At 41.4% G+C, this 25,414-nt stretch overlaps 1 protein-coding gene across 1 annotated transcript in view; it reads right to left on the bottom strand.

The window, feature by feature from the left end:
- The window catches only part of ANK2 (ankyrin 2), a 252,289-nt gene that overhangs the window by 197,756 nt on the left and 29,119 nt on the right, over positions 1 to 25,414 (bottom strand). Inside the window, exons 3-4 of the mRNA XM_077814767.1 lie at positions 8,136 to 8,234; positions 5,551 to 5,649 (exon numbers count right to left, since the gene is read on the bottom strand). Of these exons, the coding sequence (XP_077670893.1) occupies positions 5,551 to 5,649; positions 8,136 to 8,234 (198 nt within the window). The remainder of the gene's footprint in view (positions 1 to 5,550; positions 5,650 to 8,135; positions 8,235 to 25,414) is intronic.

The raw sequence follows: 25,414 nt of genomic DNA, 5'->3' as shown, positions 1-25,414 counted from the left end.
ACAGGTGGCTGAAACTGAACCTGAGGAAGAAAGAGGTGATGCTAATGGGCAGAGCTTGCCGTCATGGTGTAATCTCCTTTGGTTGAAGGTGTACACCCAGAGTTGGTTGATTTAGTTCATAGTTTAGGAATACTCTTGGATTCCTTGCTGATGCTGACCTCTCAGAAAGCAGCATCAATGAGTAATATTTTCTATCATCTCTGGTTGGCTAGAAGACACCATTTCATCTTGGCCAACAATGACCTGGCCTGAGTTATTCATGCTTTCACAGAACCACAGAAAAGTAGAACTGGAAGGGACCTCAAGATATCATCTATTCCATCTCCCCATTCTCAGCAGCATTAAATACAACTTGGACATCCTGTTCTTAAAAACATTCAATGATGGGGATTCCACAATCTCCCTTGGTAACTATCCCAATAGTTAACAAAATTTTCCCTAATATTTCAACTAAATCTCCCTTGCTGCAAAATAAGCTTATTACTTCTTGTTGTACTCTTGGTAGCCATAGGTCAACAACTGCTCACTATCCTCTTTGTAACAACCTATTACATATTTAAAGACTTATAGGGTCCTTCTTCTCTTCTCTTGACTAAACATGCCCAATACTTTCATCCTGTTCTCATAGGTCATGTTGTCTCATACGTCCAAATCTCTAATTTTTGTTTCTCTCCTCTGGACCCTCTCCAGTTTGTCACTATCTTTTTTAAAGTGTGGTGCCCAAAACTCAACACATTACTCCCTCTCAGGCCTCACCAGTGCCAAATATTGACTCTGGAAGGCACTCAGATAATGCAGTGATCAGTGTAATATAAGAACCTACAGAGAAGAGAAGAGAAAGGTTTGGCCCTTAATCTTTTAGTGCCATTAACTTTCTTTCTATGAAGATTTGATTGGTTCATGATAACTAGCCTCCAAATTAGTTCATGATTAAGGCTGTGTGTCTGTCACAGATCACAGATTCCATGACTTTACATGATCTCCATGACTTTTGCAGTAGCCGGTGCGGCTGGGTGAGGGGCTGCCTGAACAATCAGGCAGTGCCTGGGCTAGCAGCGGTTTGGGTATGGGAGTAGGCTCAAGGCTGGGGCAGGGGGTTGGGGTGTATGGCGGTGCTTACCTGGAGGGAGAGGGCGGGCTTACCAGAAGCAGCTGGCATGACCCTGCAACTCCTGATGTAGGCGGAGGAGCCAGGGGGCTCTGGGTGCAGTCCCTGCTTGCAGGCAACATCCCTGCAGCTCCCATTGGCTCTGGTTCCTGGCCAATGGGAGCTGCAGAACTAGAGCTCAGTGGAGGCAGCGCGCATAGCCCCCTTGGCCTTCCGTCCCCCAAGGAGCTGCAGACCCACGCGAAGCCAGGTAGGGAGTCTACCAGCCCTATCAACCCACCCCCTCTGCACCAGCAGGGGGACTGGACCAGCCCCCCTAGCACCCGTGGTGCCCCCAGACCACCCCCCTCAGAGCACCGAGGGCCCCGGCCCAAGTTTTAGTCACGGGTAAATAGTACAAGTCATGGACAAGTCATGGGCCGTGATTTTTTGCTTATGGCCCATGATCTGTTCATGAATTTTACCTGTGACCATAAAAATACCTGTGTCTAAAATGTAACCTTATTTATGATCACTAGTTTGTGAATTCCTCCTCCGCTTATTACCTTTTCCTCTTTCTTAGTTTTGTCTGGTCTCAGGTTGCATTATCCCTTTGGTGCTGCTCTCACTTTTACTCTAAGAGCTATCCTCCACAAAGTTGAAAATGACTTCAGTGGTAAATGTCTTGTTGGATAGATTTTCCAGCAGATATCTTGGTAAAACAGTCCCTCTCACCATTATTATGAATGTTGAAACTACTGTCATATACATAAGGGTTTCAGTGGGCAGGAGATGAAAGCATGTCAGATTGCCTGTCCTAATCCTCTGAGTCAATTCCATTTGAATAAGAATTCAAGGAGCAAATTCTTGTTGGCATGATTGGATACATTCATGTGCTAACAATAATCTGGAACATAAAACTGCAATGGCTGTTATAAGCTCACTGTGAAAATGTTTACCTGATTTGGCAGAAAACATTTTTTTTTCATATTAAAAAGTGTTCCTGATTTTTAAAACAATTATATTTCCAAGCTGATCTCTCCTAGCATTGCTGAAATCCTAATTTTAGAACCAACAGTTTATGAAAGTTTATGAAAGTGTGTAATAATTATCCAATTACGATTCTGTGAAAGCAACTTGTTCATTTCTTGAATTAGAGAAACATTATAGCATTCCTCAGCATTCAATTACATGAAATTGAAGTATGGGGTGTAGCTGATAATCAATTGTCCTTAGAGCTCCTTAGCAAAGAAGCTTTTAGGAAGAAAACAACAGAAACAAATACCTAATCTTTTTGCGAGTGTTGTGAAGGTAGGGACAGAGCTATTCATTTTATAAATACATTGGTTAGTCTACTGCCTTCTGCTTGCATCACTGGTCATTGCATGCTTACAATCTCCTGCAACAGACAGGATATTACACACAATGAAATGCCAGATCTCCAGGTCTGATTAAGCTGTGTTCAATGTGCGAGTCGGGCAGTCAGGGGAAGATCCTGGAGCCGATCAAGGACTGGTTGGACCCTGGCATAGTTTAGAGCTTCTCTAATTAACACTAGCTATAACATTTACATGGCCACATCCACTGACACCTCTGACTCTACCTATGCACCTCCCTGCCCACAAACATATCCTGTGCTGGAGTGAGGGGAAGCATGTGGCATAAAGGCAACTGTGCCAGCTTTACACTTCCTGGGGTACTCACCTGGTAATCCCCAGCTGCTTTGTTAAGGCAGCTCTCTGTCTTCTTTGTCCCCATCCCCCTCACCTTGTGCAGCACAAAAGGAATGGAGGTGAGGGCCATTATCTAGTCCAGTGGTCCCCAACCTTTCCGTGGGAAGAGCATATTCCTATTCCCAGAAGACTGTGGCGGGTGCCAGACACCACGCCTCTGAAATGCTGTTGAGAAGCAGCAGTGGCAAGAAGTGCCACCGCCAAAATACTGCAGACAAATGGCAATGCTTCTCATGGCGGTCATGCTTGACAGCGGCCTTTCGGCGGCGCAGTGTCCTGTGGACGCACACAACTGTCCCCGCGGGCACAATGGCCGCGTTGCGGACCCCTGATCTAGCCCACGTTCACTAAGAGCGAGGCAGAATTTAACATGGCTTTAATTTAACCCTCTGAAGTATGACTCATTTTTCTCATGGTCTTCGCTTGTAAAGCTACTGTGCAAACATTACCAGCCATATTTTAAATTCAGCAGTAGTATTTAGCTTGATGACCTACTTCAGAGAATGCCACTGGCTCACTATACACTGCATAATGATCTTATGCATAAGGATGCCAGATTCTTTAACATATAGAATATCACTTTCCAACCCACCCACCCCACCACTTCAATTATACATGTTTATGTACAATGGTCTTCGTTAAAGAGTAGCATTTACCAACAATGCTGTCTGAGATATTCATTATTTCCCTCTGTTTAGGATTCTGAACAATTGCAGTATTTGAAATACTGTTTTGTGATAACTTTGCAAATTGCTACAAAAAAAATAACGATAACCACTAGGTGAATCTGTTTGTGGGGGTGGAGGTGATTAGCTCTGAAAACAAACCATCTATATGGCTTGCAGTCTGTTCTTTTCTACTGAGAACCTAAGACATGTTGTTTATAAGTCTGAAATAGCAGTAATGAGATAGCCATTGCTACTACAGCCTTGCACAAATGTGGAGAGAAGTTTACCTTCAAGCATTTCACCATTGGTCAGATTCTGTAAGGACATCATTATGATCTTTGGTACATTTTGGAAGAGTAGCCAATCTTCATGCCAGAGATTAATAGATCTTTTTATTACAGTTGGATTGCATTCCAAAATAAGGTGCGTTTTCCCAGATCAAATGTGCATGCCAAATCTTTGATTTAATGCCTTCTATGTGAAGAATGAATACCGAGACTTATCATAATGGAAACTAATCCATCTACAAACTTTTTTAACCAATAGTTAACAATGAAAAACAATGCTTTTAGTCCTTGTGTCCGAAAAGTAAGTATTGGAGTTGTCATGCTGGCAGACCGGATGACACCTCATGCCAAGGCCCTTAGGCCTCAAAAAAAACTGACAAATGCATAGCTGGAAACCAGGCTGGCTCACCTGTGTGTTAGTATTGTTAAAGTGTATATTAGAGTTATAGGACTGTGTTCAGACTTTATGAAATGCTTGTGAGTTGCTGCATGCTTGTGAGTTGCTGCTTGTGAGTTGCCAGGCATTAATTTCACTTATAATATCTATATCCTATGTTACAAGGTAATATTTAAGTGTTTGCTCTGAAACCCACCATCATGAGAGAAGTGAAATACTAATAATGAAATAATGAGAAGAAATACTAGTTTTCCACAAGAGATGTCATCTCCTGCCCAACAAAAGAAGGCCCACAGACACCAGATAAGCCACTGTGGAACACCAGAGGACAAAAGCCTTTGTTGATTGCGCACACACACACACCCCCATACCCACGAATAGGAGATATGCAAATGGTCTCATCTCATCAGCTTTAACTCTGGGGAAAGAGAATAAAAATTCTGGACAAGAAGGAACTAGGTTTCTTTATTCTACCTGGACTCTGAGGGGCAAATATTTCTAAGCATAAGCAAAGGATGCCCGGCTGCTTAGTCTGCTTTAGCTCTAGAAGACATACAGAGCTTTCATATTACAGCAGCTTCTATTACCTTTTGGAACTTGAGACTGTAACCCGTGTGTGTGTATGTTTACCTGCTTTAATTTTGTACATAAGACATTTATTCTTCTTAGTTAATAAATCTCTATTTAGTTTATTATAGGATTGGCTAAAAGCATTGTCTTTAGTGTAGGTGCAATTTATCTGGGGTAAGGGACTGGGACTAACTTGAACACTGTTGTGATTTTTGGAGTAAGGGACCATTTATCACAAAGGCAAGCTAACCCAGGTGGCAAGATAGATCAGAGTACCCCAGGGGACTGTCTGTGAGCCCATGTTAAGGCTGTTATAGTGCTTGAGGAGTTTACACTTGATTCTTGGTTGGTGAAATCGAAGTATAGAACTCACAACCAGTTTGGAGTTTGTGCCCTGCTTCTTCACCGTCTGCCCTGAGCTGGGTACTCTTGCTTGTGAGCCATTCCAGGCAGCTTGACAGGGTCAGAATTTAAGACAAACATTATTTTAAAACATCTTAGCATAGTTGGATTATTTGAGGCTCCTGGTTTGCTAGAACACATAGGAAAAATTCTCTTGGTGATCTCAGTCAACAACAATCCTAATTCATGCATCACATAAACAACAGACGACTTCTTTCTATACAGTTGGGTACTTATACTCACAGTCACATACTAAGGAATACCATCCATGACACAGGTCAAGGCTGGGTTGATTTGTCAGGATTAGGTTCAGGGGAAACATGTATTGTGCCTGCCCATTGCCTTAAGTTTGTTTTACAAAACTTCACCAAATTATACTTACAATAGAGGGAAAACATCACCATACCTGAGATTGTGCATTAATATTGGCTCCTTCCTTAACCAGAACTTTGACAACTTCAGCCTGTCCAGCCAAGGATGCAATGTGCAGGGCTGTATTCCCTTTCTGTTATGTAAAAAAAATGATCCTTCATTAACAATCATTATGATATTCAGAACACAATACTACTTCCATGCATTACTTCATAGGCCACTGTTCTACTTTATAGTGTACATAGCATTGTGGACATTGCATGGGGCAGAGCTGGGATATGCCACCAAAGGGCATTCCAAAGGGGTTTTGTCATGTTAACTCCCCTGGATATATTCTTATAACCTTTTGGGTGGAGTTCTGGAATAGGAGTTGGCTGGTGCATGGAACAAATTGTTGGTTTATTTCATGTTTAACAAAGAACTGGAGTAGATAGGTTTTTCCTTCAGCTCAGTGGCTGTGCTCTCCAAAATAGAGCAGAGATCTAGGAGCCTTCTAAATCATCCTACATGACCCAATAAATGAGATCTCCTTGTACATGGCTGAAAGAACAGTCTGAATACCGAGTACTTTGCTGAAAGAACCAGGTTACCAGAGACAAAAAAAACCTAAATGTGAAAGTAATGAGAAGAGAATTTACTCTGTTTTCTACTTGTTGGCACTTAGTAAAGTGTGCACAGGAAAGAACACGATGACTCAACTGTAACCAGGGCTGGAAGAATGGTGGAGGCAGCAGGCAAAGCAGGGAGGAAGCACCTTGTATTGTCCTCAAGGGACTCCCACTGGCATTAATGGCACTGGAGACAGCCCTTCTCAGCTGAAGGCAGGGTTGCTGTTACATGGGGGGGAAAGTGCAATGGAGGCTTCCTGGAGAACCCATTTCTCTCTAATCAAACAAATAGCTAGAGCAGTAGAGCCTTGCTGGAGATTTGCATTTCATTCCCAGCCCCACTGTGAGCCAAGGTGTTTCTGGGGGAGGCAGTATCTCACATCTAACATCGTTTCACTGAAGAATTACATGCTAATGTACTCTTAAAAGAGTCCCATCTAGGCTAGAAAAAAACATGGTTCAATGTAAGGCTCATGGTCAGAGGGGTGGACTAAAGAAAGGTAAAATGAGGGAATCTTTAGGTCTCCATCAATGAGGTGTCCACAGGGGTGGGGAGAAGCAGCGTGGAGTGAGGGCCTAGACTTATTTTGACGAAGATTCTAGAAACATTACCCTATATGTCACAACTCATCAGCCAAAATAAGTGAATAACCATGTTACACTATATCTCCATAATTTGCAGTGCCAGAGAATTCACTTTTTGCTACAGAATAGTGCTCCAGAATTTCAGCTTTTGGTTTTTCTTAAATTAAATTTCTAGCTCTAATAGTTGCAAAGATAACCATGGAAATATGAACCGAGCATAATTAATGTGCATCTGAGTCTGCAAAGAACCAGAAACAATAGCTCTGAGAGGAGGGATCTTCCCCATTCATCTGACTCACAGCGCCATCAACCCTGTTATTGTACAGTTGTAGAAATGGGCATTTTCCCAAGAATCCACAAAATTCAGCATTATTGCTGCAGAATGGATTATTGTGCTCAGCATTGTTTACCTTCTCTTTGCCCCGCTAGGACGTGCTTGCAGGGGAGTTACTGGGATTACAGTGTATGCTCCTTTCACTGTTCTACAGAACCAGATAGGAAAGCGGTCAGGGAGAAAGGGCTAGAGTCCAGCTTGCAGAAAAGGAGCAGGTGTAATCAGAGGTACAGACTGGTCAGCTGGGATGCTTAGAGAATAGAGCAGCTCCGGAGAACTGAGAAAATGAACTGCTGAAGCTGACTACAATGTTCCCCATTCTGTGGCACGCACTGGATAGGGAAAAAGAGATTCTGTTCCAGACCACCTAGACAACAACAACATATGCTGAAGGCCATACAGCTCAGGTATCTACAGAACACAGCTGAAAACCCTTCCTTAGAATTAGTCATTACTGAGAATAACATTGATGAATTATACTATAGAAGTTATGGCTGCAGAACTTGCTCCCATTGTATTGCAGTGTACATAGGGACCTGCAGATGTTACTCTTATACATTTTCACTATTCTGAAAGAGTCTACTGTTGGTCAGCTATATTCCTTGTCTCTCTAATGAGAAACGCCACTAAAAAAGGGTAAATTTTTTCATGATAGTGAAACTTTAAGGGCTCCCACCGTACACATACTTTTCAGTCCTCATCTTCATTTATAGTCTAGGAGCCTTAGCTGATTCATAGATTCACAGATTTTAAGGCCAGAAGAGACCATTGCGATCACCTAGCCTGACCTCCTGTATAACACAGGCCACATAATTTCAACCCTTTAATTTCTGTATCAAACTCGTAAGTTGAAGTCAATGAAGGTAAACTGATTTGCATCAGTGGAAGATCTGGTCCTTTGGTTTAGGAAGAAATTAACACCTTATACTTTATCAAAGAGGTATTTATCTTAATATTATATTCTTATATTGCAGATTTTTGAAAATTTCCTGACTAGTTGCACTGTCCATCGGATAACAAGGGGAAATATCAACTTCTAGTTCTTTCAACTCTTTGCTTTGTAAATGATCTATACAAACATGCACACATTACCTTAGTAGCTGAATCCACTGCTGACCCTCTTTCCAGTAACTCCTGTACCAGTCCCACATGGCCTTCTTTGGCAGCCAGGTGCAGGGCATTGAGTCCATTCTGTAAGCAAAAGGGCCACACCGGTCAAAAACACCACATTTGTAAAGATACACACGCACACTTTCTCCAAGTAAAAAATGGAGATTAATGTCCAGAATATTGGTTCACCTTCTAGTTATTTGTCGGCATAAGCCCCAATATTTCTTACTACAATAGTTGAGCTCAAGTACTCTGTGACAAAGCTCCTCCAGTAACAACACTTCTCTTATGGCAACAAGGACATAATTACAAACCATATTTTGCAGCAGGCAAATATCCCCCTCTTTGATAACTCTGTATTCGCTAACAGCACTACCTTGGATACTTCTTTGGCCCCCATTACCATATTATCTGAGCTCATCTCATTCTTTCATGCCCTAGTGTGGCAGCGAGTCCATCCCTCTCCAGTGCCAATGAGCAGAGCCGGGGCTGGTGCCTGCAAGGGCGGGAGGGAGCAAGCAAGACTGATGGAGGAGAGCAGATGGGGAAAGCGACTGAGGAGGATGGAGCCAAAACAGAGCCACAGCCAGCTGTGGCCACCCACATTGCCACATAGCAACCTGCACTCACATACACACACATACCGCCCCTTTTCCCCAGATACCTTTCCTCCCACAGCTCCCCACTCAACCTGCCCCTGCCATAGCGCTCCAACCCGTTTCTCCCACAGCGCCCATCCAACCCCCAAACCTCCCAGCTCCTGCTTAAAACCCGCCAACTCCCTGCAACCCTGTCCCCAAATAAACACACCATAGCCCCCTACCACATAAGTAAAACCAAACCCCATAAAACCTCCTCCTGCCACAGTCCCCCACTCATCTCCCCACCATCCCAACCCCCATCTCCCCAAATAAACCCACCCCGAGGCTCAAGTCCCAAATAAATGCCCCCCATAAAACATCGCCCTTCCAAAACCCCACATCTCACCCCCAAACCTTCCCCTTAAATTGCAAACCTATTTTTCACAGTCCTATGATGATCTTCACAGTACATCAGCCAGGTGACAGATATAAATACTGCCACTGCCCTCAAGCACTCTGCTGTTTTGCCATATTGCAAGCATCATAAACAACACTCAGTCTACAGTCAGTTGAGAGTTATATAATATTCGTCACACCTCTTGTTTCTAAGCTGGTTGGAGGCGCTAAAGGCTTGGAATAAACGAACAAGCAGCCTTCTGGTCTTTATTCGTTCATCAATCACAGACAGCTCAGGTCTGCAATTCCTGCTGGAATTTGACAGCACTCAGCTCCTGAGAGGAGACACTTAATGGCACTAGGCCTAGTGGCTGTAAACAGAAAGAGCTAGATTCATTTCTGAAGTAACACCACTGGATCCTGTGTTCAGGTGAGGATGGTGAGCAGATTTTGAGGTTATATTCAGTGGAGTTACAGCAGGAATGAATCTGGCCCACTGTACTGATTTTAAGCTTTGGAAATGTACCCTGTACATTTGTGATGTTTGCTGGCATTGTACAAGTTTCATTAATTCTTTTAGCACATTGAAATATACTGTCCTGCACTGAAAGTCAGAAGGAGCTACACTAAATTGATCCGCAGACTTGATAGATGTGTTTACTTAACACATTCAGCAGCAGGTACTATGCCTTCTTATTAAACAGTGACTTGAGCTTTTGTCACAAAGTTGATTTTACATACACACCAGTTTCTTTCTAACACTACTGGGTATCATGGGACCATATTATTACCTACAATAATGTAAAGTTTTAAAAAACATATTCTGTAAGTAGACAGGTATAGTGTTCTTCTAATTATTTTAGGTCAGATAATTATACTTGGGTATGATCCCACAGACTCAGAACCAACAGGACTCTATGTGCAGGAATGGAAATTGAGATTTTGTCCCTTACAGTTGTATACAACTGTTTTATCACAACGAAAGGTCTTAGTATACGGACAATGGCTAACACTCTACAATCCTCACACAATGAAAAAAGAGTGAAGTAGTAGCGTAGGCAAAAAGAATGTGATGTGAGTGCTTGTGACATACGTCCACACGTTCCTGTGACTGCAAATAGCCAGGAACAAGATGTCCTATATTTTAATACTCTACAGAGGTGAAGGACAGCAGCTTCACCACACAAAAAGCTACACCACTCTAGGTTAAAATATTTTAATGTATACCTTATGATACATGCCTAATCATATCATATTAGGTCCTTCAGCCCCAATACAATGAATAGATTATGTGAAATCTCATTGAAAGGTATGGGATTTCGCATAACATTCATTTAAAATGTTTGCAACATAAAATGCTTTATTAAGGGGCAGAGAAAAGATTAGAGAAAGACTATGCAGTATCTGCTGTACAAACGTAAATAGCTCAGTTGTTTCTGTTCTCTTTTTAACTAAAATATCAGAAGAAAGCACTGCATCTTTTGTAGTAGTACCTGCACAACTGTACACTTTTAAATTGAGCTTTGTTCCGCCCCATCCAGAGTCAATGTTGTAATTATTCTTCTCCCCACAGGACTGATCCCTGCTATTTCTTACGATGGAAGGTCTGTAAATCAAAGTGGCTCCCCTGCTCCTGTCAGCTGAATTCCAGCATGCTGGAGCAACAGCGCTTTCTGAAACTTCTCGTTTCTAAGCTGGTTGGAGGTGCTAAAGGCTTGGAATGAACGAACAAGCAGCCTTCTGGTCAAAAAAAAAAAAAAGTGTGTGGGATTTTGTTTAAACTAGTCATATGCTAAACAACATTTGAAAGCAGGAGTTCTGTCTTAATCCTGACAAAGTAAGTACACAGCATAATTACCTCTTTCCTGGGGTTTGGCTTCATTGCTAACTCTCACAATAATTAAAGAATATAACCCTAAACCTTCTCCTCAAACTTGGCTGTACAAGGGTTTTCCTGCAGCAACCCCTTCTCTCCTAGATTCTAATTCCCTCTATCTATAAGAAAGAGGTTTCAACCCCTTATCTCCTGCTGAGTTTGCAAGAGTACTATTCAGCAGTGATTACTTAAATAATTTCCCTACATCCACAAAGGAACCCATGCGTTTCTATGAAAGCCTTAGAAATTGCCACCCTGTTCCAACACTTAGCCGAACGTCGTCCTTTTTAAAAAGAGGAGATTGGCTCTGAAGTCTCAGCTTTTGGCTGGAAATGGTTCCCACCAAAGTCAATGGGAGTAGAATCGGTCCCTTGTAGAATATGCTTTACCCTTCAAATGAAAGGATTGTTGATACAAGCTTTCTTCACAGCTGGTCTTAGGCTTCCTCTGAACTAGCACTTCATGCAGTGATGGCCTAGTACCAGTACAACTCCAACGGCATTAGCAAACTAGAAGCACTGGTGTAGACGGGGCACAGGTAGTTTAACTACCGCTGTATCACGGTCAGTGGGACTGGAGTCAGAGGGTTTGTGTTGCCTGGAGGGATTATTATGGACTTGGGAATGGATGGTTAGGTTGGAAGCAATTTAGCCACATGGGCAGAGCAGTGCACAGGATTTAAAAAAGTTCCCTGTTTGACAACCTGTATTCAGCATCATTCTTTACTAATGAAACAATCATGTCTCTGAGCAACTGTGAAGGGCAGAGGGTTGCTTGGTAACTCTAGAAAGTCCCACTCTTCTGATGTTTACTGACAGGTGTCACCAAAATCAAAACATACATTTTGTGGAAAAAAAAGTTTGAATGAAGTGTAGAAAACATCCTTACATTTGTGAATATTTGCCTATGCGGTTTAAGTAAATATTTACTTCTACCGTAAGGAACAACAACTTTTTTGTGCTCATTTCAGATTGAAAGTACACATTTTGCTTTAGGTCTTTCATGACATTAGAAAACAGAAATGTAATTCAATAGACTTACCCCTTTCACTTCCTGACATGCTACAAAATGATGAACACTTGCAACTCCCATTAACTTTAGTGGAAGCAGTGGGTGTTCGGCACTTTGTCGGTGATGTTCAGGATCTTTCGGGCCCCTATTACTGCCCACTGCTGTCTCAGGACACTCAGTGCTTGTCTGCATGGAAACTTAGCGTGTGGACAGCCAGGGTGTAGATCTACAGCACACTTACTTGCTAAGCACTACGTTGCTGTGTGGCCCTGCTACTGTGCACTAAAAGTTCTGTAATGCACTTTGGCATACTCCTGTCTCAAAAAGCAACTATGGAATGTTTAGTGTGCAGGGTCCATGTAGCCACTTAGTACTTAACAAGCTAATGTGCCACACACTAAGTCTCTTGGTAGACAAATCCTCAAAGTCAGAATCAGTCAAAGGCTGAAAGGATTTGTGGAAAAAGCCTCAGTGAAGTCAGTGAAAGAGAGAGAAGTTGGGCCAATAAAAAAAAAAAAAAATTACCTCACCCACCTGGTCTCTCTAATACCACTCTCGGACCAACACAGCTAAAAAAACACCGCAAACAACAATGAAACTAAAATCTATTTTCAAAACCAAAACATTTTGATCATTTAAGATGTTCTCATTTAACTTTTAATGTATTGCAGTTCATTCTGGTTGTCTCTGCTGGGTATGATATTAACAGGGTTTTAGTACTACTGCAGTTCTGTTGGTTCCAATAGAACAGGACAGGATGAATCAACTGGTGAACTTAGTCCATATGAAAATTGCGTTATAATTTTCCAAACAGAAAGAAACTTTGTAAGATTTCCAGCAGAGGCAGAAATGTCTAGTTGTCAGAGCACACAACAGGGAGTTCTTTTGTTGGATTTCAATATCTAACCACTGATATTCTGTGACCTGTGACAAGTTTCTTAATTTTTCTGTACCTCAGTTACCCCATCTGTAAAATATAGAGAATAATATGCCATAAGGTGTTTGGGAATCTTGCTTATTTAATTTATAAAGTACTTTGAGATCCTTGGAATAAAATTGTTAAAGAAAGTCAAGGTATTATTATTTATGTGCTCAAAAGACACTGATAATGGTTGTTTTGGTTTGGTCACTTATGAACCAGAGGGAATTTGGCTGGCTGGATATTGGTCCCACCACAGACAAATTCTCCTTTTGTGAAAAAAAAAAAGTGTGAAAATTAAAAGTCTATGTCCTGCTCTGTTGCAATTCAAGTTTCAGCCTGGGATGGCAAAAGAGAATGCAAGACTTATGCCTGATTCAGCACTGTATGTTACTCCTGTTTATTTCTTGCAATTCTATTTCAATCTATGGAGTTATGATAGTGTTAAACCAGAATGACAAAGTGAAGAATCAGGCCCAATTTGTCACTGACTTCCCTCCTGTAGTTAGTTAGGTTCAATGGGGTGTAAGTCAGTGGAGAATGTGACCCATGCACTGAAGCTTGAAGCCATGTGCATATGAGATTGTGTACTACTAGGGCAATTCTGAAGAAGTTGTAAACACAGTGGAAAATAAGACCCTGTTGTGGCTCATCCCACATGCAGATGCTGCACTCCATTCAATGCTGTGGCTGCGTGAAGAGTGCCACAGCATAATTCTTATGGAATTTAATGAGTTTTGTCTCTGTCCACGATATATATAAACACCATCTTGCTCACAAACACGTCTTCTTACATTCTGGGTCAAAACTGAAAAGACTACACATGCATTCCCACCCATGGAGAAAGCCATGAGGAGTTAGGAACAGCACAAAGTGTGCAGAAGTTCTCCCTCAAGAGGGAAAGGTTCAAGGAGAGGCACAGAGTAGACAGGAGCACATGGCTTCCCAACCGCCTGGATATTCCCCCCAAAATACCTCAAAGAAATAAAGGAGAAAAATCTAAAAAAAAAAAAAAAGGGGGGGGGGGAGAATTGTATGAAACTGTGAAAGTGCAGACATCTCCCTTCTAATCCTTTTGCAGCCAGTGAATTCATGAAGCTATGTGAACCTACTGACTTACCGCTCATACCCAACACTACCATTATCACCACTATTGTTATGCTGGAGGGTGGGTGGCTCTCAGTGAGTGTGTGTTTGATCTATGGGCTGTGCTGGTGGGTTTGAAAGTTCCCTTCAATTCAGGCTAAATGATGAAGCAGTTAAATGCCTCTTTGCTTAGTAATAGCTGAAACAACACGAGCCACCACATAAATCACTGGCCTGCATGCCAAGGCAGGTGTAGGAGTTGAGCCATATGGTATGAAAGGGTTTTCTCTGGGTCTGAATGCAAAGGCAAGGGCAGGAGGCTGTTTTGTGAGGCTGTGAGAGTCACAAGAAGCCAGAGATGGCAGCAGGCCAAGCAGACAACAAGACCAGCACTGGTAACATGGCCTTGAGAGAAAAAGCTTTTTGGACTGAGTACTGGCCAGGAAAAGACTTAGAACTGTGAGCAAAGAAACTGCCTCCTGTTTCATTCCAATTATGTTCAGGAAATCAGGACCTTGTGTGCATTCTTTGAAAATAAACAGGATTGCATGAAAGAAATATCCGACTATCATCCATTTCTTCTAATGGCATCAACCTGTAAGGTCTCAAATATTGGCTAACTGCTCAGGTCAAAACCAGGTATTATTCTTATATATTCCATTTTGAATTATCATCTCTTTTAAAGACTGTCAGGCAACTGATACACCCCAAGTGCTTGCAGATTTTACAGTTTTTGTCTTTTGATAGAATTGTCCTATGTCAAGATAGCTGATGTGCCATTCAAAGCTATGTTGTAAAATTACAGTCCCAACTATAAATAATTTTTTGATATTCAGTATTTTTAACATTCATTCATATATCGCAAATGCAAGGCACCTGTGTAAATCCAGAGTGACTCCAGTTAAGACTGAGGTGGCCTCGGAATCCTATTGAGTTCATTGTTGAAAGAGTTTATAAAAATGTTTTAAAATGTATTATTAATGTATATGGGGCAATAGTTATCTATAAACTGAACCATACAAACATTCAAAACAGTAACAATTTAAAGTTGCCAGTGAGAGGAAGTGACATCATTTTGTGCCAGGATGCTGGACAGAGAACAAAAGTTCTTCTTTTGACTCACCATCATGGCCAGATCAAGTTAGTCATATTAACTTCAACTCAGAATTATGGAAGTTTTCTGAGCCTGTGTGTGAACCAGCAGGAACTAGAAGAAAAGAGCAGGGACAGAGAGTTCCTGCAGAGGACAGTAAAACTTAGGAGAAAGCTTAGGCTGAGGTCTACATCTGTGGACCTTAAATTAAGAGTAAAGAAAACCCTCTGAAGGGGGACTGAGTTTTGGACACTAACTCAGTGCTATGTGTGCTATTCCTGTGTGCTATTCTCAAAGTAGGGACTCAGGCTCTTCATGTGGCTGTGTAACTAAAGCAGGGTGAAACTTTTTAGACAAATAGTTTATTTGCTGAAAAACAGAGTTTTGGGTTGACTGAAATTATTCAATAATTCAACATACATTCACCAAACAGTTTAATCCAAAACCATTTTTGGGAACTAGATTCACAAGGAGACTTAGGGGACATTCACAAACCCAGTGGTGGTTGCCCCTTTAATTTATAAAATTAAATATTCATAGACCAGAGAGAGAGGGTGAGAATAACTATAGCTTTGCAGTTAAGGCACCCACCTGAGAAGAAGGACAGCTAAGTTCAATTCCCTGCTCAAAAAATATTTAAGAATATATACAAAGTAGAACATCTTCAGCAAGAGCAAGAAAGAGACCACATCAGAATACACTATAGACCAGTGTGAAGGGCCCATCACCTGCAGTATGAGACACCCAAGTTCAAATCCCTGTTCCCAATCTGGCAAAATGGGGACATGAATCCAGGTCTCACATATCCCAGGTGAGTGCTTTAACCCCGTTGGGCTATAGGATATAAGAGGACACCACCTCCTCCATGAATGGCATTTCCAAATTTGCTTTTAATCAAACAGCAGTTAGGAATTCCCCCAAATCAAAACTATTTATTCTTTATTTTATTTTGTTTTGTTTAGTTGAGAAAACTGAAAAAGTTTAGTATTGGGTAGATCCAAAATGAACTTATTTTATTTTGGGGGGGGGGGCAGTGAACTGAAAAATGTATTAATTCTTTTCGCTGTTCCATATGGAACTTCACTCTATCACAACAGTGATGACCACTAGTCTATGGATGCAGTCACATTACTAAGGACACTAACACATCACCATTCATCCCCCATGCTTTGCCGTTCACCCATGCAATTTTCAGAGAAATGTCAATGCTGGATATTTATAAATCAAAACATTTATTTTCTAACTTCACACAGTAGCTACAAAAACAGGATGCTAAAATCATAACTAGCAATCCTTCTGTCATGAATCTGACCCCCCAAAATTATGAGAATGGCCAAAAAGAGTCATGAGGTTAATTTTTTTTCCCCTGAGACTATCTTGTGTTTTTGGTCTGTCTTTCAGTCTTTAACGTCTGCTGCCCACTCCCAATACGTGTGATAATTAAACTGTTGCCAGTTCTCCCAAACGCATACAGTATTGATTTTGGCCTCTCTGCAAGAGCTCTCACTGACTGCACTATGGTATGGAGTTGCCAGCTTCTCTCCAAGCTCTAACATTCTAATTGAATTAATTAATTGTGTCACTCCATTCCCACATTTGCCCATCTCCCAGCCCAGTAATTATTTATGCACATCAGCTCTGTCCCTCCAGTTCCCCCCTGCCACTAGCATTAGTGCATCTCTTCCCCTTCTGCAGCTCCAGGGCTCTTCACCCACCATCCCAGCCCTGGTGTTTGAAGCTGTGATGGGGTCCCCTTCCCAGGCCTAGAGGGGGCAGATCCAGGGGTTATTCACCCCCCTCTTTCCCTTCCTAGGCTAGAAAGGGGTGAAGAGCAGAGGGGGGAAGTAGACAACAGACTGACCCATTGTTTATAGGACGGGTCAGAGGTGGGGACAAGCCAAATTTAGTAGCTGTACTGTTTCTTAAACAGGGGAGGTGAGAGAGAGGAGCAGAATGACGTCAGTTCCTCCCGTCTCCCCTACCCAAAATTTTATCTTGTATCCTGAGGTGAGGGTGAGAGAGCTCTGTTCACCTCCTGGAGCAGTTCTGATTGGTTGCTCTTCCCCAGGAGGAGGAGGAGAAGGAGGCCAATCAGAGAGGATTTTCCCCTGGACCCGGATGGACATCACGAGGGCTAGCGCTTGTTGTCTCATTGCAAAATTGGCTACAGCACTGGCCAAAAATCACATAAATGGAGTTAAAACAGAGAGTTGACCATGCTGGGTATGTTTCCCATGTTTCAGCTTACCCAACCTCTCCCTGCACAGCGGACCTTATAGTTACAAGAGATCTGCTCAACTCTGAGATCCACACTCAGAAAACCCCCAAACAAGCCACCCCACCTTTTCTGCATTTCCTCCTGGGGTAGGCATGCTCATGGATGATCTGAAGAGATATAGACACCTCTTGCTCTCCATCAGAGTCGTCCCTATATAAACAGTGCCAGCATTCCCCAAGCAGTACAAGACACCCCAGACACAGAAAGAATTTCCTCCAGGCTCCATTAGAGTAATAGGACACTTTGAAGTTATCAAAGCGACTATTATGCTCCAGTTTACTGCATATAACTGAGCAAAGCTTAGGCTACCTAATTGTGCTTAAAATACACTCAAATAGCAGATAATATTTAGTAGGAATCCATCCTATTGAAAACATAATTTTACTTTTAATAATGGGCACAACAGAAAAATTTATAGTCTGTGAAAATATAACATTTGTAAAGAAAACTGAAGACTATATCTAAACTAAACATAATGAATGTGAACAAAAAAGTGTATGTAGCTTATTAGGAGGATATGGATATACTGTAGACCACTACTTTTTTCCATATAGAATAGAAAATGAATGGTTCATCTTTAAAAGCCATCATCCTAAACATGTGGTATATAAGGGGTTGTTGGCAGTTCAAAAAGACAGTCAATCAGCTCATAGGGATAGAATGCAACATGACAACTTTGTCTGCACAATTTAGCAAAGAACCGGAATCTTGTCCATTGACATTTCCAAATTTCTGTTCAGAAACCAAGAAATAATCAGTAATTTATGATTTTCACAACACATTGGGGCACTCCTGTTCACATTAAAGGAAGCAATGACAATTCTATAATAATTTAAGCATGCAATAAAGCACCATAAAGACGCTAAATAAATGCTACTGTCAATATATTCTGAAACAGCAGCTGTTATCAAACTTTGGAAATACTAAAAAACAATGAAATACATTTGATTCTCTAGCTAGTCATTTCCCTAATTCAAATCACAGTACTTGAGAAATAATGGCTCCAATTCAAGAAAACACTTTACCAGGGGTTAGTCTATTCTATTCAGAAAAGCACATTTAACCTTAAGCATAGACCCACAAGAATTATTTCTCTATCCAACAACAAAGCATACCATTTTAAAGAAAGGAAAAGGCAAATTTGGAGCACCAGTGCATTTAACATGTGACACTAAATTTTCAAAGCAGTACACAGGCTTTTCTCCCTAAAGTCAACTGTATACCTTCTTGTCCAATGTGCATGGGGGCACACCTTTTCCCAAGCAGGTTGGGGTGGGGCTTGCATATGGCTCATAGATCCATGACTATATAAATACACCATCCAAATTGCATGCAGAATGAAAGCTAAATAGCTGCTGAACCATCAAGGCTGAAGTAGCAGCTGCAGCATGACTCCTGTACTATTCCCTAGTCTGAAAGAGCAGGATTCTATCCCTTCTGATCCTACAGAACTCCACTAAGCACATTTTTCATTTTAGCTGTGTGCAAGACCCAGGAATTAGCCCCTCGTAGGATTTTTTCATTAGCTAGGAATGACTTCCGTCATTTAAGAGACCCACAGGAAATGTTTTATTCTTGGTATGACTGAAGAGAGCAAATAGATATTTAAGGAAAGCGCCTGAGAGTATGAAGACAGATGAGAGCATGGTGATGCTAGGAAATGACAGCATTAAATAACAGTGAGTTGATTGAAAGCAGCAGTGGTCCTATCCATGCCCATTATGCAGCAAATATGGTAAACAGTGTATTGTCTCCCTCCACATTACAAGTCTGTCACATGTTAGGCCACAGCTGCTTGTTCACTTTGAGTCCAGTTCTGTCAAATTTAGGATTACTTGCCTCATAAGCTACTACTCAGTATAGGGCAAGGATGGCAGAATCTGACAGTTTATAGTCAAATGGCTTCAATTAGAAATCAAACAGAATAATTAAAAGATACAATTTTAGAACTTGTGGTCTACCAGAACTTTCTTTGTAATCTTGGCAATAGTATAATTCTAGCTTTTATTCATTGTCTTTCTTAACCTCAAGAATCTAGTTAATGGCTATAACCCCAGCCCGTCACCATGTTGCAAATGGTAAGCTTTTCAGAGTCTTAAGAACAGAGAGACAATGAGGGTATGTCTACAGAGAGACTTGGTGAGCAAGCCAGGGAGTAAATCTACAATGCTCTAACCTGTTGTTTTAATCAGCAGTAGATCAAGGGGACTACTGTAAATGGGTAAGTATCAGAGCTCAAATCAGAACACAGAAGTGGGTGGATCAATCCGTGCTTAGACCAGTTGACCATGTCTCTCCCCACTGCACTCTGCCGATTTAATTTAAGTATTGGTTTACTTTACGTATGACAGCATACTGTGCAAGTCAGTATAAAATGAATGAGTATAACCCAAAAATACATAGATGGCATTAGAGCCTCTATTCAGTCTTAATGATCAGTGGAAACAGCAAAAGGTCAGCTGGGTAAAGTCCAACATATTCAGAAGAGAGGCTGGCTGGCATCCAAAAAGCACTTTATCTAATTAAGTGGACCAGGACAGCAGAGATCCACAGAGGGAAAGATTCATGTGAAGAGTTCTCCTTTCAAGACTATTCTGGAGGCCCTGATACAATGAAAGAAGCTTATGTCAAAAATTCAAGCTCCAGTCCTACATGAGACTTAAAATGAGAGAGCTCTTCAGAGAGATTCAATATTTGCCTGAGTACAAATAGGGCAACAGAGGATGAGGGAGAACGATGAAACTATCTCACGGCAAGGGGATTTCACTGGGAATGAGTCTGCTGCACAGTGTTCACAGCTTCTGCAATTTTAGTGCTAGTCTCATAATATTTGGTGTTTTTCTTGAAGCCCTGCTTCTCAAAAGTCATGCAATTACTCAGGAATCTCAAATCTCATTTTAAAAAGAAAAGTGATTTTTCTAGCCCTCCTGGTTATAGAGAAACACTAAAAAACAAGACTCCTAAAGGCTCAAAACACCTCAAAGCAAATAAAAAGGTTTTTTTTAATGTCACGATTTTTAAGCCAATCTTATGGAGTTTGGGGCCAAATTCATAACGTTTGAATGCTTGGGGTTGGCACACTGCCAAATGCCACTTTCAAACTTATGAGAGGGACAGGAAGAAATTGCTTGGGAGCATCAGAGAAGACCCAGGCCATGCCCCTTATTCAGACACTTGTGGATTTTTCTTCAAGTCCTTCAATCAGGGTGAGGCTGAGGGTGGTACTGGCCACTGACTTCAACAGAGCCAGAATTTCAAATGAATGTTTTTCTGTGAGAGCAAAGTAGGGTGCAAGGACAACGTGAGGTGAATAACAGCTGTAAAGAGTTTGATTTTTCACTGGACTGAGAGGTGGGGTAGGATATGTGGTTGTTGAGAGAGTGGACCATGGGGAGAAATTGTATGCTAACATTAGGCAATTTGCCTCTTCATTATTTGTCTATATCCATCTGTCTTGTCTAGTAAGATGGTAAGCTCTTCATGTCAGAAATGTCTTCTGTTTGTACAGTGCCTCACACAATGGAGTGCCATTCTGGAGTGCTACTACCAGAAGTACTCATAAATTTATTTGAACCAACTTCCAAATATTAATATTTGTCTAGGCATAGTCCATTCAGAAAGATGGATGTGATTCAAGCTAGTTCTTCTGTCCCTAGTAAACGATGGGAATAGGCAACCTGGAGGAAATGTCATAAAACCTTTCTATCCCTGAACCAAACCCAACCTGAACCTTGAAGGCACAACTAGATTTAATTAAGGAATACCTAGTAAGGTTCCTTGATTCTCCTTCCCTTCTTACCACACCTCCCACCTCTCTTGAAGGCAATGGAGGGGAGGAACTACAGGAACTATAGTGAGCACCTGGAGGGTTTGTGGTGATGAAGCTGGGAGACTGGACATTTGATGAATGAGGATGGGAAAGATTGCATTAAACTAGAATGGGATGTGGTCACATCTACAAAACACATTAGGAAAGTGAACACTACCTTCATTATAAACACATGCATTGTGAGTCTCAAACCCTACACTCCAAGTTCAGTGGCATGAAAGGTGTCTAAATATTCCTCCCTTTGTACACTTCTGTGACACCAACCACCACCCTCTATTGGCTGCAGATCCAAACACACACCATCCTCAAGTTCACCCATCTGTTATGAAATGGACCAGAGACTTGACCCTTTTGGGAGCTGAGATGAGGCAAAGTCAAAAGGTGCATGTTATTCTCCATACACTGTCTAGCCACAACAAGGGTTATCTCTTATACAGGGCAGAACTATAAATTGAGCATGATTAAAATATTGCACCTATGTACTATAACATAACTTCAAGATTCTAATAATGTTGGTTTCTGGGGTTCTCCCCCCCCCCCATTAACAGGTATTTACCTTTTCAGCTCTATCTTAATGCTTCTTTATTTACAAATCCATTCCAGGGGGAAATTAGGATGGAAACAAGCAATTTTGTTTCAAAATCAGAACTAGTAGAATATAGACCAGATGACTGGTTCAAAGAAGATAAACTACCACTCATTCTCACAGCAAGAATCTCTGCAGGCAAAAGAGTGAACACACATTGTCAGATGACCATGGCCAAGAAACTAAAAGTAGAAAATGGTACTCTTTACTCCTGACCCTGAAGGAGGCCTGTCACAGTTAATTCTTTGTAGTTGAAAGTCCCAAAGCCAGATGACAGACTGTCTTGAGGACACAAATTACCCAATGCATGGGGAAACAGTTCCATGGCGTATGGGAACTATGAGAATCCAAACAATATGCTAATCAAACACATTCATTTTAATAATAGGCCTATAAGGACTGCTGTCTTTACTAATTGCCTTCCAAGCACTTAAGATACTTTGCATTTTATAGAAAATTCCTATACTATTTCCTGCCAATATAAGAAAAATGACTTCACAGAATCCTAGAACTGGAAGGGACCTCGAGAGGTCATCCAGTCCAGTCCCTTGCACTTAAGGCAGGACTAAGTATTATTTATACCATCCCTGACAGGTGGCGGTGGGGGATGTCGACCTAAGATATGCAACTTCAGCTACGCTAATAGTGTAGCTGAAGTCGGCGTATCTTAGGTCGACTTACCTGGCCACGAGGACGGCAGCAAGTTGACCACTGCCCCATCGACTCCACTTCCGCCTCTCGCGAGCTGGAGTTCTGGAGTCGACGGGGAGTGGTTTTGGGGATCGATTTATCACGTCTAGATGAGACACGATAAATCAATCCCCAATAGATCGATCACTACCCGCCGATCCAGCGGGTAGTGAAGACCTGCCCTTACAATACTCCTGCTAATACATCCCAGAATGTTTGCTTTTTTTGCAACAGTGTTACACTGTTTACTCATATTTAGCTTGTGACCCATTCTGACCCCCAGATCCCTTTCCGCAGTACTCCTTCCTAGGCAGTCATTTCTCATTTTGTACGTGTGCAACTGATTGTTCCTTGCTAAGTGGAGTACTTTGCATTTGTCCTTATTGAATTTCATCCTATTTACCTCAGACCGTTTCTCCAGTTTGTCCAGATCATTTTGAATTTTAATCCTATCCTCCAAAGCACTTGCAACCCCTCCCAGCTTGGTATCATCCACATTGCCATAATCTAAATCATTGATGAAGATAGGGAACAGAACCAGACCCAGAACCAATCCCTGCCGGACCCCACTTGTTATACCCTTCCAGCATGACTGTGAACCACTGATAACTACTCTCTGAATCATTTTCCAACTGACTTACTGAATCAGACCATGTTAATACACATAAAACACAGTACTTTGCACAATAATTGACCATTGATGTTGTATAGCATGTGTGGGTATAAACCTAGTTTAGACCTTCACACCAGTCCTAAGCCACTGATGCTGAAAGTTGGTGTCACCACAGTGTATTGCACAGGAGTCAAATCTCTTTCAAGCAACTGCAAAATTATGCAGTGTTTATTTTGACCTCTCTATTTTACATGTACAGGTCACACTGTACCTGCTTTTTTCATTGTCAGTGGTTAATGTATCCAGTGCTTCACCCAATATCGTTAACATACTTTTAGAAAAGAGGAGTTTTGTCTAACCAGTTCCAGAAAGGAAGCACTTCATGGAATGGATAAAACAGTACCAGCAGTAGTCATGGTTGGTAGTAGAATAGGAACCGTTAACTAATAGAAATGCCCCAGCATTTAGACATTGTCAAAAGTAATAAAATATTGCACTCTCATCTTGATGTAATTGCAGTGCTACTATCATGGTCTTTAGAAAAGTGTTTCCATCTTTCCCAAATGATCTATTAGACTGTGACTAGCAACTATTCCACTTCTTAATGTCTGTGGTACTTTATGTCCTCTCATGAGGAACCACAGGCCTAGGCGGTACAGTCTATTTGTTGTCACTGCACAGAATCTCAGTTCCTTAGTTATAATTCATGACAAAACAGACACATGGCTCCTCTTAAAATGTGAAAGAACAAAAGCTCCCCAACTGGATGAATGTAAATCTTAGAAGCAGGTTTCTGATGCACATATTTAAATTTAGAATTTGCTTCTCATAAATCCTCTCAAAAGTAACTAATGGGGTGGAACATAGCCAAAATGTTTTTGAAGTATCTGCAGATTTTTTTTCAGCATTCACCCAGTTCTACCTATTATACTGACAATTCTTTGGAACAAGCCATTTCTTTAAAAAAAATTAGAAACTCCTCAAATAATACTTTTAAAAAGAACCCAGTAATTCTCTTTATGCTCTCAATAACACAGAGTGTACAACATTAGATTCTGAAGTGCAGAAGGATCTCCCTCCCCCCCCCGCAACTCTTTTTTATTCAAATTTTGATGTGACACTTGACTACTTAATCATCTCCTATTTTACTTTGGCAGACAAGATACTTTTCTGAAGTAGTTAGAAGAGCTATGTGATTATTTTGGTTCTCATTCTTAAAACCACTCTAACAAAATAATGGCCTCATCTGTGAAATTTTAGTTAGAGTTTTGACAATTTTTTCCTTCTAAACCTTCATTATCTGAGCTTTCTACAATGACCATGGTATATCACAAAGACTTTTTTTCTGGGCTGAATGTTGGCATATGGACAGCTAGGGAACAAGAGATTTTAGTGAGGCTGTTTAGGAGATATTAGAAGGTTACTGGGAGATGAGAGGATCACAATAACTCAGCAGTGACCTGGCCCTGGCCCTGACCCTTTCCTAGCCTGCCCCATCAATATGCAAGACTGCACTCCGGCTTCGTGCGGATTCACCGACACTGGGAACTCACCACAGTGTGAGTTCTGCCAGCAGTAAGCTGAGCCCAGTCCTATGGCCAATACATTGCAGCTGTTTTTGATCATTCTAAAAGTAGGGGTTTTGGTTTTTTTAGCCTCTGTTGGAGTCTGTGCACCGAATTTTAGTTCACCTTGCAGGGTTTTAGTCCCGAAACAGAACTGGATGAAATTTCTGTTGAAGTATTTGCTACATTTGTGTTTGGTTATTTTTCTTTACCTATTTTTTAAAAATCTAAAACATCAGCTTTTACACAAATTTTACTTCCTTCCTGCAAACTCTCAGCCATTGTACAAATTCAGGGGTCATTTTTCCCAAATTTCATTAGACGTTCTCAGCAAATTAGACATACATGACTTGATTTCGCAAGTTCTTAGTACATGGAATTGTCATGGACTTCAGTGGGAGAACCACGGGTGCTAGACTTGCAGTATTGGTCCCAAAAGAGCACAACTCCTACAGATAATTATATGCATGCTTAACCATATGCATGAGTGGTCGTCCCATTAAATTAAACTGCACTACTCAACTGCAAAAAGTTAAGCATGTGTCTAAGTGTTTGCAAGATTAGGTCTTCTGTCACTATTTGATGCAAACTGGGTTCATGGAACAGGCTTATTGATGAAAAACCCAACCCAAAGTCTAAGGCAGCGGTCACCAACTGTTGATCGCGATCAACTGGTCGATCCTAGAGGATCTCCCAGTCGATCGCAATTTCCAGCAAGGTAGACTCCACACCCCAGCC

This window comes from Eretmochelys imbricata, chromosome 4, assembly GCF_965152235.1.
Source record: "Eretmochelys imbricata isolate rEreImb1 chromosome 4, rEreImb1.hap1, whole genome shotgun sequence".
Taxonomy (NCBI): domain Eukaryota; kingdom Metazoa; phylum Chordata; order Testudines; family Cheloniidae; genus Eretmochelys; species Eretmochelys imbricata.
This window is presented reverse-complemented; position numbering and strand designations above follow the sequence as displayed.